General features: G+C 38.6%; 1 protein-coding gene across 1 annotated transcript; it reads left to right on the top strand.

Annotated features, from left to right (window-relative positions):
- The first annotated feature begins 290 nt into the window (after positions 1-290).
- Positions 291-13,516, top strand: LOC108674331 (pseudouridylate synthase 7 homolog). The gene is made up of 16 exons (XM_018162268.2): positions 291-725; positions 1,122-1,216; positions 2,224-2,300; positions 2,605-2,641; positions 2,967-3,110; positions 3,434-3,560; positions 5,390-5,468; positions 6,438-6,565; positions 7,035-7,188; positions 8,212-8,409; positions 8,943-9,081; positions 9,934-10,034; positions 10,737-10,855; positions 11,345-11,763; positions 12,286-12,395; positions 13,225-13,516. Exons 1-16 carry the CDS (start codon positions 619-621, stop codon positions 13,456-13,458), a joined length of 2,268 nt encoding a protein of 755 aa, XP_018017757.1. The 5' UTR covers positions 291-618; the 3' UTR covers positions 13,459-13,516.
- Positions 13,517-13,569: the final 53 nt, after the last annotated feature.

The following is a 13,569-nucleotide window of genomic DNA, read 5'->3' as shown; positions in this document are numbered from 1 at the left end:
ATCCATCTGTACCGAAAAAAGTTTTTTTGCCTAGATGCTCCCCTTAAAGAGTACCTACCTCTGCAACATGATGCCCAGAAAGGGTCAGTGCTCAAATAGTTCTGTCAAAAAAAGTTACAATTTATCAGAAGACTTTGACTTTTGAGCCACTGGATTGTATTAAAAGTAGCATTTTTTCAAATTTATTCTGTTTGGATGATCCGAATTAATTGCAAAAGTACCTAGCCTCTAATGGGTTATCAGAACTTGCAGGATTAGTTGCAAAAGTAGCCAAGGTGAAACAGTAACTAGCATGGACAGACAGAGGTGATCTGGACTATCAGACATATCTTTTTGCACAGCTAAATCTTGCACTTAGTGATCATCTTTGTTTGTAAGTGTCTGTTATAGAGACTGAAATGGAAGGAAACACTAGGCAAGGCCAGAGGCAAATACAATGAATAAATTGGCCCAGATAAGGCATGCATACAGAATAGCCTGGTAATATGAGCTGCAGCAGAACCACCTAGCTAAAGCTTGCCATCTTGCTCAAGGTATTCAACACAAACTAATTTTTTACTAAAGTTTTCAATGCTTTCAGAAGATTTCTTTCTGATTAAAAATTTTTAATCTTTAAGCATGAATAACAGTGCTTCAGTTTCACATGATACATTATCAGAGGAAGATGTTGGAATTACAGAATTTTCTGGGAATGCACCTGGTTTCTTTGGCATCATTAAGCAAAGGTCAGTTAAGAATGTAGATGTGCATCCCTCCAGACAAATGATGTTGTAACAATTTTGATTTTGAGTTGATTTAGGTGAAATGACATCTAATCAATGTTATTCCAACATCAGATGCCTGGATAGGTGTAAACGATATGTGTGGTGTAAAATGAAAGAATGCTATATTGTTTGATTTCAATATTGCTATGGCTTCACATCTTTTATGTGTTACATTTACCAAGTCTCAAATCTTTTCTATTAGTGCTTGAAAAGATTTTAGCTATATTGAGTTTGTCAATTAAATGATGGCAGTGTTTTTATTTACATTGATGAGAATGTTTGAACATGGCTAAGCTATTCGGTAGTACAACAATTGCGTGGCCATCATCAGCTTCATTTACCTACATTTTTTTTCAGATTCTCCGACTTTCTCGTGAATGAAATAGATGTAAACGGAGAAGAGCAGCACCTCACTGACCTCAAGAGCATGCCCAAGTGCCCCCATCTTGATGGTGAGTTGTATTTAAATTGCAAGTGCTTCTTTTGATGTAAATAAAGCCTTAATTACTGTAAATAAAACTAAAGTGTGTTCCTTCATTGGAGGTCCCTTCTAATCTAATATATTAACCTCAAATATATGATATTGGTTTCACATGCTGCATGCCACTTTGAATGCACTGTATTTGTTATTGGTTACTTAGATGCCCATGTTATTATTTGTGTTAAAGGCTTCTGATATGAAAAATCTGACCTTATATATTATCACTGGATGTGATGAGGAAATTCCACCTGAGTAATTCTTGCTGAGCCTGCTGCAAAAGTAATACCTCATACTAACAAATTTGACTCTGGTCTATTGTGGTTTCAGAGTTACATCCTCATAGTTTCTTGAAATAATTAAACAATAAACTGTATTTTCTTCTAGGATATCTTGTACACAGTTCTGATCAATTAGTATAGCAACTTTTACCAGTGCAATTCTTTCCGCCATTGCAATTTGTTTTCGTGAAAAATTGCCAAGGTAGTCAAGCAATCAAATCTCTAACATTTTGAATTGTGAATTTTTTCTATTAATTAGGGTAGGCAATGTTTTTATAAAAAATATAAAATAAAGTAAAATAAATACTAAACTTAAATTAGGTATATTAACTGAGGAAATGAAAAAATATGATGATACCATATACCTGTCATTTTTTTTGCTGTTAATTTCTTGCTTAATTTAGATATTAATGCAAATAATTATTATTTATTTAATTATTGTTATAATTACTTGTATATCATCTTTTTTGAGCTGCATGCATCTCTTTCAAGGGCTATCTACAGTAACATCTATATTTATCTTCTCTTAAAATATTCCTTTGTTTCATTCATCAAACTTCTATCAAATTATTTTACTATGGGTTGTTTTGCTGTTCCTTCTGTTCAATATTAAATTATTGTTAATTTAATTGAAAATATTGTATATACATATTATATCACAATTACTGTATTTATTTATTCTCCAAAATAACTTCATCAGATGATACCAATGATGTCCCAGCCTCTGATTTGGAACCTCCGCAAGGAGTTGGCTCAGAAATCATTGAGAAAATCCAGGTAGGTTATTTTTTTTATCTGGAATTCCTTGACTTCTAGGAATTTTATTTGTTATAATTTTTAATTGCATTGTGTACTGTCTCATTTGTTTTATGAAAAATACTTTTAATTTTAACAGAAATGATTTAGGAAGTATGGAATGAAGTAATTATTCTATATTTATGCATAAATTAATGTTCTAGCAAAACAGTTTTGATTGGAGTTTTGATGGGGAAGTGTTATAATGGAAGGGAAATACTTTATGATTACTTCATATGCACCTATCAATAAATTTTCTTTCTAATTTTTTGTTACTATTTTTTAGAAGCTGTTGGCCACCAGCGACTCGAAGGATTGTGCAGGTGAGTCAGGGTCTTTTGTTTTTTGTTGCACTCAGGGGCTGCTGCATTTACTGGCTTGCTATGCTGAATAAAGAAGCTGTGCATCATACAGTAGGACGCATTGTACAGCTTGACTACTTATGCTATTGCATTCCTGGTTCTACTTCTACTACTTGTTAGTTTGATCCCATAAAGGTGGCCATGTATCACATGAGTTGCCTCCAGATACTAGACAATTTACCGCTTTCATTCACTAGTTAGAAACTCTCTTTCTAGTTAAATATCAGTTTACTTGTTAACTTGCAGATCTTATTAATGGATATTATATGGCTTATTTTTTGTCCAGAGCCTGTTTTAGTCCCGGTGACGGACATCAGCAAAGAGCGCCGCGCCGCCATCCACAAATACTTCAACAAAGCTTACAAGGGCCTCATCTCTTCTACTGTTGATGAAGCGGGGCAGAAATACATCAAGGTCACGCTCGGCTCAGGTGAATTATTTAATTGCATTATCAATAAAAATTAATACAAACATTCGTGAGCCTGCTTTGAGTGTAAGAGGAATTTTTGTACTGGATTTTTGCTGGATAAAAATATTGCAATTGTAATTCCGTGGTCATTCTGATGATGGATACCTCAACCATCATCAATGATATTCGTACCGGCTGGTTCTAGTGTCTATAAGGACCGTCAGGAAGCAATGAGTTTATCATCAATAAGATGGTCAATTTATGCAATTTTAAATGGTATTTGCTTCGTTTATGTCGACCGCGTAGCATTTCTGATGTCAATGCTCACTGAGTTTATTTAACAGAAGTTGGACTGAGACGCGAGAAGAAGCGTCGCACGGCTCAGCATCTGCGTCTGTGCCTCAGGTTCCTGATGTACAAGGAGAACATGGACACCATGGAGGCCGTCAGCAGGCTTGCTGCTAAACTCAGGTTCTTTTATATGTTCCACTTACCAAATTCTTGGTTCTCAGAGAAGGAGCAGTCTTTGTTTTTATTTGAGTTTAATTCTTGGTTTTCAGAGGTGGAGCAGTCTTTGTTTCCAATTGGGTTTACTCAGTTGCTTGTTCCCACGTGACGCCATGCCTGGCAGACTGGCCCATTGTGAGTCTGTTCTGAACGTGTCTTGTGAAGAGCTGTTCGTAATACCTTACTAATTACAGTCAAATCTACTTGCTCCTATATATCTTGAGCCTTGTTTTTATTTTCTTGATTTTACTGTGGGCATACTCTGGTGGGTGTAATTTACTATAATTATACTTCATATATACTGTACGGTATATACTTTAAATATAGTAGTTTTAAATATACTATCATCTAAAGTGACTATTTAATATTACGGTATTAATAACTAAATTATTAGTTATTTAAATAAGTATTAATTGTGGAATCTTCGCATCCGTAGCTGCAGGTGAAATTCTTAAAGGATAAGTCCAGTTGAAAGGTTGGCGGGAACAGGGGGGTTTCATCCCCACAAATAACATCCCCAGTTATTGTAGGGTTGGGGTCACAGGGGGGTACGGTGGGGGGATAATAGACCCCCAATATTCCCCCCCAATTAGTCCCGCTCAACAGACACGAATGGCACCGCAAATCCGATTCGTGCGCGGCCGCTGCCGCCGCAAAAACCAATACATCAGTAGCCCACCTCCATTGACTGTTGGGATTGTGTTCTACTGAAGAAAAGCCTCCCCTATTTGCGCCAAATCTTCTTTGTACTATTATGTCCATATAGCTCAATTTTTGTTTCGTCACCCCATAATACTTGGCGCCAGAAGACTTCCCCTTGTACATGTAAGAGCTTGCGACTGTAAAACAAGCAGCAACATGACGTCGTGTGTGTTATGTGACTCGTCGAGGTCTGCATCCATGCTGGCATTCTTGTTGAGACAACGCTGTATATGGTACGCTGACTCACACTTGTTCCCTCACTGGATAATCTCTTGGCAATATCCTTCAACGCCACTCTTGGATTCATATTTACCTCACGACACAGTTTTCAAACTGCACGTTCCGATAGTTTAGGCTTCCGTCCTCGCCCAGGCAACGTGTGTGCAATACTAAACTCTACAAACTTCTTCATCACGGACTGTACTGTGGATCATGGAATATTCAGGCGTTTCGAGATGTCCCCATAACCATAGCCAGATTTGTGTAGGTCAATAATTTTGCCTCTCAAAAGAGCTTCTTCGTCTTGCCCATCTTGAAGCTTGTAGTCAAATGGTAGGAACCGACAGCTCTTGAATGACGTCACCGAAAAAAATGTCCATTTGGACATTGACAAAGCGGATACGACTGCGAATCTCATCAAGAACTATAGAAAGATACTGCTGGAGGATATCAGTATGAAAGGAGATGCCATTGATTATTAATATTGTAACTATGTTAGTATTTTTCAACTGTATAAATAATTGTGTCTGAAAGTGTTGGGTAATTTTTGCATGTTGAAACGTTTTGAAATTACATTTTTTTTCTGAAAATGTAATTTTCAAAAAATGTGAATATATTGTAATTTATATGCAATATAATTTTTGAGTTATTCAAGAAAACATTGAAAAGAAAGGAGTGTACGAATAATTTTGCTGCTAACCGTAATTTAATTTGACATAGAATAACTGGAATTTAATTTGACATAGAATAACTGTGATTTAATTTGACATAGAATAAATATATGTTGTCAGTAGTTTAGCAGCTCATAAAAGCATATTCACCTACACGATAATTTTATTTTTAATTTGCAAATGCTTTTCTTTATTGCCTAGAATCAACGTGCACAAAATCAACTACGCGGGCACCAAAGACAGGAGAGCCAAGACAGTGCAGCTCATGTCCGTCTCTGACGTGAGTAACTGACACGCATGTCCGTCTCTGACGTGAGTAACTGACACACATGTCCGTCTCTGACGTGAGTAACTGACACACATGTCCGTCTCTGACGTGAGTAACTGACACGCATGTCCGTCTCTGACGTGAGTAACTGACACGCATGTCCGTCTCTGACGTGAGTAACTGACACGCATGTCCGTCTCTGACGTGAGTAACTGACACGCATGTCCGTCTCTGACGTGAGTAACTCGCAAGCTTATAGAAGCATTAAGATATCACACAGACAAGGCAGCTTCCGAGGCGATATAAGTCATCAACTTTGTTTCGAATATATAAAATCAATAAATTTTACTAGTTTAGTTTGTTAAGTTTCAGCGTTGTGCATTTTGGTATTTTCTCAATAAAAGTTTGCTTCCTATCGTAATGACAATTGAAATTTTCCGTGATAAGGATGGTCTTCAAACTAAATGAGATTTTTTATGCTTTTCAAAATTAACTCAAAGACAAATCCTTTCTCAAAATGGAAATAATTTTTAAATCTTACTATTCATGAGAAAGACATGAGTGTTTGCATAATTATTTAATTAATGATATATTCAATTATTGGTGGTGTGTCTAGCTGTAAGGGACAATAAATCGTTCCCGCTTACGTGCATTGTTTTTTGATGTCGCCCAAAAGTTATTTTGATGTTTTGTTCACTGTCTCATTTCACAGGAAAATCCAAAATTTGTTTCGCTTCCAATCACTTCCTGTAAAAAAAGCAAAAATCCAAAATTCGTTTCGCTTCCAATCACTTCCTGTAAAAAAAGCAACAAGCATGGGCAAAACGAGGTTAATTCTTTGTTATCGCAATTCTCACATAATTTTTAATCAGTTTTTCGAATGAAACGAACAAAAAGCAATGATTTCATCCCATCCAGCAGTGCAGCCTGATCGCATCTCAACTATTCTATGTTAGGTGTTGAAATTTTGTTCTCGCTCAGATAACCCCGGAGCGTCTGGTCGCCGCTGCTAGAAGCATTCCTCGTGTGATGGTAGGGAACCTGCACTACCACAGACACCATCTTGCTCTAGGTGCTCTGGCCGGCAATGCCTTCACTATAGTGCTGAGGTGGGTACATGTGTTCACCTTGCAATGCTTATTAAGGTCATTATGCTTATTATGGAAGCCGACCCGCAATTCTGTAAGCATCAAGTTGAAGAAATGAACAATCGAGATCAATCGTAATTCAAACTTTTCCTCTTGCTTTACATTAAATTTATTAACTGGCCATTAACAGTAGCTGCCTGGCAATCTACTGTTAGCAGATAAGTTAGCATCAGGCATCGATGCCTGATAAATACTTATCTGCATCATGCGTTTCTGTTTTTTCCTTAAAAAATTATTCTGACGCTTCAATAGAATGATACTAAACAAAAATTACCTATTATCTTGTAAATGTTCTCAAAATTTTGCTAGTCGAGGGTAGTAGTGATGCTTTCCTTATCGAGAAATTGCACATTTTTACCAGAAATTTCTAGAAGTATTCGTCACTTGTGCAATTCTCTTGTATTGTGAGAGGATAATTCATTGGCGTCAGGGAAGTGAAGGGAGACGACGCGGCAATAGCCTCGGCAGTAGCCAGCGTGGGGCGCTCTGGAGCCATCAACTACTACGGCATGCAGCGCTTCGGGTCGCGGGCAGGCCACACGCACGTCGTGGGGCGCTACTTGCTCCTGGCGCAGTGGCAGAAGGTGAGTATGAGTAGAGGATCATAATTAAAATTAATTATCTACTGAAATTTTCAAATTGTTTCCTCCGTATCCACGCATGCCATTAGACTAGTTGGTAAAAATCAATCTATGTTTTGCCCGAGGGCTCATAATTGTAGTAATAATACAAGAATATGAAGTTCTTTAACCTTCTTCTCGAGCACAACTTTTCCTACAAACTGGAGTCGAAAGTCATGTTGTGTATTGACAATCCGCGTCAGCTTCTCTTCCCTCGCCCAGCATCAGAATAAGAAATAGCCATGTACAGCTGAAGCCTCACTTCAATCACTTTCATTCCTCATTGTGTTCACTTCTATGTGTAGATTTATATGTACCCGCAGTGGATCCGCTGGCTGATATTTTTATATTTTTTCTGAATTCGTTATTGATCATCCAAAACCTGAAAATCATAAAATTATTCTGGCCGTGGTCGTCGTGAAATAAAGCGTTAATTTATTATCTCCTAAAAACAACATAATGCAATCCTAGTGCACAAGATGCTATTGATTGCCGCTGTTTGATCAGATCTGGTGACGGTTGAACACACAATTCTAAAGAGCTGTGCCTAATGTGCTGTATTAATTTAGTTCACTAGGAAGCACTGTAATGTAGTGAAGTGTAAAGGTTCTTGTTGAAGACGTGCGGTGCAGCGACTTCTTTCTGAAAAATTGGTAACAAGACCAAGTGCAAAAACTTCAATTTAGCTAAGTAACAGGAGGCAGTGCAGTGTCGTGTATTTCATTCAGTTGTATGAAGCAGTGCAGTGTCGTGTATTTCATTCATTTGTATGAAGCAGTGCAGTGTCGTGTATCATGAAGTTGTATGAGACAGCGCAGTGTCGTGTATTTCATTCAGTTGTATGAGGCAGTGCAGTGTCGTGTATCATGAAGTTGTATGAGGCAGTGCAGTGTTGTGTATTTCATGAAGATTTTATCGGAGGCAGCGCAATGCCCCACATTCCATAAAGTTGTATCAGTAGTAAGGCTTGATGTCGTTCGCGTGCAGGCTGTGGAGACAATACTGAAGCCTAGTCCGCTGGGAGATGCCAAGAATGCGGCGTTACAGCAGTGGCACGACAAGAAGATCAGTGCAGCACAGGCAGCTCGCCTGCTGGAGACCTGTGGCGCCAGGGGCAACGAGCACACACTGCTGCGCGCCCTCGCTGAGCTGGGCGACACTGACTGGCTGGGAGCTCTCAACAGAGTCGGTATTGTCCTCGAGACTTGAGTTTTGTTCACGGGAGTGTTTCTACCGAGGAGGCTTGATTGACCTAGTCAGAGTGAACCGTTGATTAATAGGAAACCTGATTTAATATCAACAGACTCAGCAAGCAGCGACTTAGAATGCTTGAACTCGTATTTATTTTTGAAATATTAACTGCATAATACTATTCAAGTTTTAGTTCAATTTTGATATCTTGCTGAGGATTGTGTGTTTTGTTTTTGTTAACCTTATTTGATGATCTTTTTTGGCTGAAAAATAATATGCTGCATGAGCTTTTTTTCTACCAAGGTTTTTCTATTGGATTAACGATATTTTTGCGGCAATAAGTTAGTTGGATTGATCATGATACACGTACTTCAGAATAAATTTTACCATAAATCTCTTTTGCCAAAATATTTGACGAATAAATAAGAGCAGTGTCCAATTTTTTTTCGCGTTATGATGTCGCTATTTCAATTCTAAGTTTACTGTTTAAAGTGTAGCCAGCTTATGTGTGGGGTGTCATTGTACAGTTACCACGCAACACCCGGACGCTGTACCTGTACGCCTACCAGTCCTACCTGTGGAATAAGGTAGTCAGCACTCGCATCAGGACGCACGGCCTCGCCGTCCTGCCTGGGGACCTCGTCAGCGTCCGTGAGAGCTTGCAGGGTGTGTCTTGTTGACCAATTCTCTACGCCCGTTTCCTGGGTTGGCTTTTAGTGCCATCAGGAAATCAATTATTTTATGAGTTCCATATTTTTGTTTAGGTTAGAATTTCGTTTGAAACACGTTTCCTTAAATGGTTTTGCTCTTCATAATATCAATGAAGGGCTGACCATTGCCTGAAAATATCAATGAAACATGGTATCATAAAAGCTCCTGAGTAATAATAATGCTTACCATGCGTGTACACTTAACTTTTTGAGCTACAGATTGAATAACATTAAAAAACATCCTTACACTGGTATTGTACTCATTCGAATTATGTGAATGATCATCAATTTAGAGGCCGGATTAAAGGAATTTCTCGGCAGCAGTTCATTTGGTATCATCTACTATAAACGGACTTGTTCATCGAACAAGATTTGATTAAAAACAATGTACACTTATGCTGACACTTCAAGCGTTCCTTTATTGAAAAGCGTGAATAAATGAAAAGCCTCGAATCACTCCAATGAATAGCCTCAAAATTTCCAGCAAAAGTCAGCTTATTAGCATCGTATGTTTCAAGCTCAATTATTTCAATGAAATACTCGAATTATGTGTGTTATGGCTCAGTATCAAACGTTTGTCTTGGAAGTTTGCAACCTCTTGCGCTACAGTTCATAGGAGTAGTGCCTGCTGAGATCAAGAACTGAAGCCGTACCATTAAAACTCGCCCAAGTACATGTAGCGACCATGTACACGTAGCGACCGACTTCTGATTGTTGGGAATAGCTTGACATGCTGTCAGTTATTGTCTGATGGAGTCACAAACACGTACCTAACTCTGGTCGATACATTAGCTCCTCGTCTGCGCAGGAGGCGAGGTGGCGATGTCGGAGGAGAGCTCCTCAGCCTCGGCAGGTCAGCTCGTAAGGCGGCTCGAGGAACACCAAATCTCAAGCACCGACATCAAGCAGGTAGCGAATAAATTCGGACTTGCATTCTGTGGGAAGCATTCTACATTCTTAGATTCTATGGGAAGCCTGTTCACAATAGCCATTTTACTGTTTTTCTCGATTTTTTTTTCGCTGAAACCTTCTATTACTGTATGTGATTTCTTCATTCATTCTGTGTCTTATTCTAATGCCTAATCTTCCAGAATTTCCCCCTATGTCTTAGTTTTAAATAATCTGTGTCACTATATCGTCAATAGGTTTATTTATGTTTTTTGTAGCGATTTAAGCCTTAAGGATGCAAGAGAAGTTAATGAAATAAATTTTGTCTCTGACCATGCATTTTGGTCGTAATGTAATTGGCAACTGCGTTCTTACTTACTTAGTGCGTATGAGCGTAAATACTTCCAAGAGTCACATACTTGATTTAGTTTTGGGAATCTCCATAGTCTTTTAATTTGTTAGTGTTTCAACAATGATATCCTTAAGACAAGCGTACATTGTGATGATTGATAGATATTATTTGAAGCAAGTGCAAATTTTAGTGTATTTTATTTACTTCTAGCGAACTAGCATTTAAGGTCTAATCATATCTAGCTGCTCAAGGGAAGTTGATTTCATAAGGTGCTCCCTCCGGTCAGCTCTGGGAATGATATGGCCATGTGAATGTAGTCTCGCATCAGTATTAGAGTATTAATACGTGTCTTAATGTGAAGATTGTCTCAGGTTGTGATCCCTGCGGTGGGCTATGCAGTGATGATGCCTGAGAACGACGTGACGAGATGGTACAAGGAACTGCTCGCTGAAGACGGCCTTAGCCTCGCCAGCTTCAAACACCAACACAAGTGGGTATGCCGCGCCGGCGTGTCGTCTAGTCTTCGTGCCGATTCATTAATGGCTTCTACATGTAAAGTGTTGATCAAATATCACTGATAATAATCGGGAGAATTAATGGCAGCATAATACGTTGTTACAACTTCTTCTTTTCGGTAACAGTGCATTGTATTACGCGTTTAGCTATCTGAGCTTGAATAAATTGACAGTAGAATTTTTCCTTTCAGTGTTTGTTGGATTGCTAACTTGGCTGTCGTCTTGTTAGAATGTGTTACAGAATTATTTTTGCATATTTGCGACCAGTATGACCTCCATCTCACGACAACGTAATTAAAAAGTGTCGATAGCCGTCCTCGTATTGCTTCCAAACTCCTCTTGCAGAACAACGACTGCCATTAAATTGGAAGTCAAAATTGAATGTTATATTTGACCTTTTTTTGAAACGTTTCTTTTAAAGTTTTGTTGGTGATGTAGTAGTGACAATGCTCGTTATTTTTCAGAGGATATGCTGTGTGTGGCGCGTACCGCGCAATGCTCGTGGTGCCTAAGAACTTATCTCACCGCATCTGTTATTACACGGACCCGCTACTGCCTCTCGTGCCTTCTGACGCTGACATCCTTAAAACTTCCAAGACAAGCGTTCCTCTTGAAGAAAATTCTACCCAAGCTATTACCAATGGCTCCACATGCACCAAATCATCTAATATTTTAGAAAATCATGATATAGCTGTTAATGCAGAACTTCAGCAAAATGTCTCGGGGGAAATGGAAGGCGGTGAACAAAAAGAAAAATCGCTCAAAGATGCTACTGAAAATGACGATAAGCCTTCATCTCGAAATAGTAATCCGAGCACTGGGGACGTGCCTGAAAAGAATCATATTGATTCTCATACTGGACTAACTTCTGAAAAATCAGATGGTTAGTTTGAAGCAGTACGTGCATTATTATATGTCAGTTGCGGGATATTCAGGTGAATTTTCTAAGTGGTGACATCCTATGGTGGAAAGATTAAACAATTGTCCTCGTAAACAAATAGAATATATTTTTTATTGAGAGCATTTATAATTGAACACTTGATTGAAATTTTAATAAACGGTTTAAATTGTCTCAGTTTGTGTTAGGGGAAAATTCTGTCCTACAATTTATATAATTACCTTCTCTACTGGCAAAAACGTTTCGACCAAAAGATTTAATTCACAGTAATTAAATGAACAATGTGTGAAATGTTCTGTAAAATTCTGGGCTGTCCAAGACGGAATAGACGATCCCTCTATTTTCTAATAGTTTTAATAAAAATTTATAACTACAACCAATGCCGATGATTGTTAATTGCTTTCCAATATTTGACATACAGGCTCGAGAATCATACGAGAAATTTTACTTCTTTATGATCATAATAAAATAACCTATAAATAATAGCTGTCATTATAATGTTTCCAGAGGGCGCTCGTTCGCCGATTAAGGCTTTGGTGCTGCGGTTCTCGCTGCCGCCCGCAGCCTACGCCACGATGGTGCTCAGGGAGCTGCTCAAGATGCACACTGGAGCCCAGGTAATATTTTCTCTCAGTGGTTTATGAGGTTTTAGTTTTTGCGGTTCCAAATGTTTTTACTGTTGTCGGGAGGCAATTTTGAGCGCCACCTCATTAATAATATATGTTCGGCCTGAACCTGAGGACAGGTGTTCGTTGACTAACTACGTGTGTGATATGTAAGTCACTTCTCTATATAAAACGCATCTTGATACGGAGTTGTTATAAATGAGTGTTATTACAGAGGTATAAGGTAAGACGTCGACCGTTAGATCGGAGTAGCGCCAATGAATGCTACATCGCGGCGTTAGTGCCAACTAATGGGGGCCTTACTAAGGTGCTCAGCCCTTTTATAGACCTATTCCTTCCAGAAGTGTGGTCTTGCTCACGTGATCTTGTCGAGACGCTGACTCGTGGTCTAGTACTTTTCTATCCATCAATCTCTTCCGCGTCCAGTGAATATTGCGTCTATATAACGGATGATCTAATATTAGAATATACTTATTATAAATACAATGAGACGCCTGATTGGCACCGGGCACTGTAAGGTAAGTGGTTCGTGAATCTTTATAATGTTTATAGTTAGTTGATTTGCCGTGATGTCGAATTTTACTTCAAATTGCTAGGCAGTGCAGGTAGTGAAATTATTGTCCCCGACTGTTCAAATCGGAAAGATTCAACTGCGTTCAGTAATTTGGGTGGGAATTTGGTCGCTCTACTGGCAAAAAATTATAAATAACACACGCCATCGTATTTGTAAATCTGTTTCTCAATCTAAATATATTGTTTAGGTTCATATTTCTTTGCTGACTTTAAGTCTCTCTTACTAACGAGTCGTACAATTTTGCAGTTTCATGCAAGTCTCAACACACCGAGTTCTGGAGGGAGCAGAAAAAGGCTCCTCGATCATTCTGAAAATCTACCGACTGAATCTCAAGATCCAGCTTCCTCGACTTCGTTATCGCAAGTATCAGGAACTGAAAATTCTCCTGATGAAACTCCGAGCTGTGATGTCGCCTCTGTTACCAAGAAGCCTAAGATGGAGGACTGTGATTTGACTGTACAATATGCATCGGCATCTTAAGTGAATGGCTGTTATGTTGTGTTTTTATCATATTTACTATGAGCAACTTGGAAACACGCATTTCGTTTCGCTTTCCTTGTGTCTTTTTTGTTATTATTATTCCGGTTGTCA

Source organism: Hyalella azteca, unplaced genomic scaffold, assembly GCF_000764305.2.
Source record: "Hyalella azteca isolate HAZT.00-mixed unplaced genomic scaffold, Hazt_2.0.2 contig10909, whole genome shotgun sequence".
Classification (NCBI taxonomy): Eukaryota; Metazoa; Arthropoda; class Malacostraca; order Amphipoda; family Hyalellidae; genus Hyalella; species Hyalella azteca.
The sequence above is the reverse complement of the archived record's forward strand: the minus strand, read 5'-3'. Positions and strand labels throughout refer to the sequence as shown.

Excerpts from the sequence above, each read along its gene's own strand:
- LOC108674331 (XM_018162268.2), top strand. The coding sequence starts at position 619 with ATGAATAACAGTGCTTCAGTTTCACATGATACATTATCAGAGGAAGAT. Across the intron at positions 2,301-2,604 it reads AAATCATTGAGAAAATCCAG|AAGCTGTTGGCCACCAGCGA; the intron begins GTAGGTTATTTT and ends ACTATTTTTTAG. Across the intron at positions 9,082-9,933 it reads CGTCCGTGAGAGCTTGCAGG|GAGGCGAGGTGGCGATGTCG; the intron begins GTGTGTCTTGTT and ends TCGTCTGCGCAG.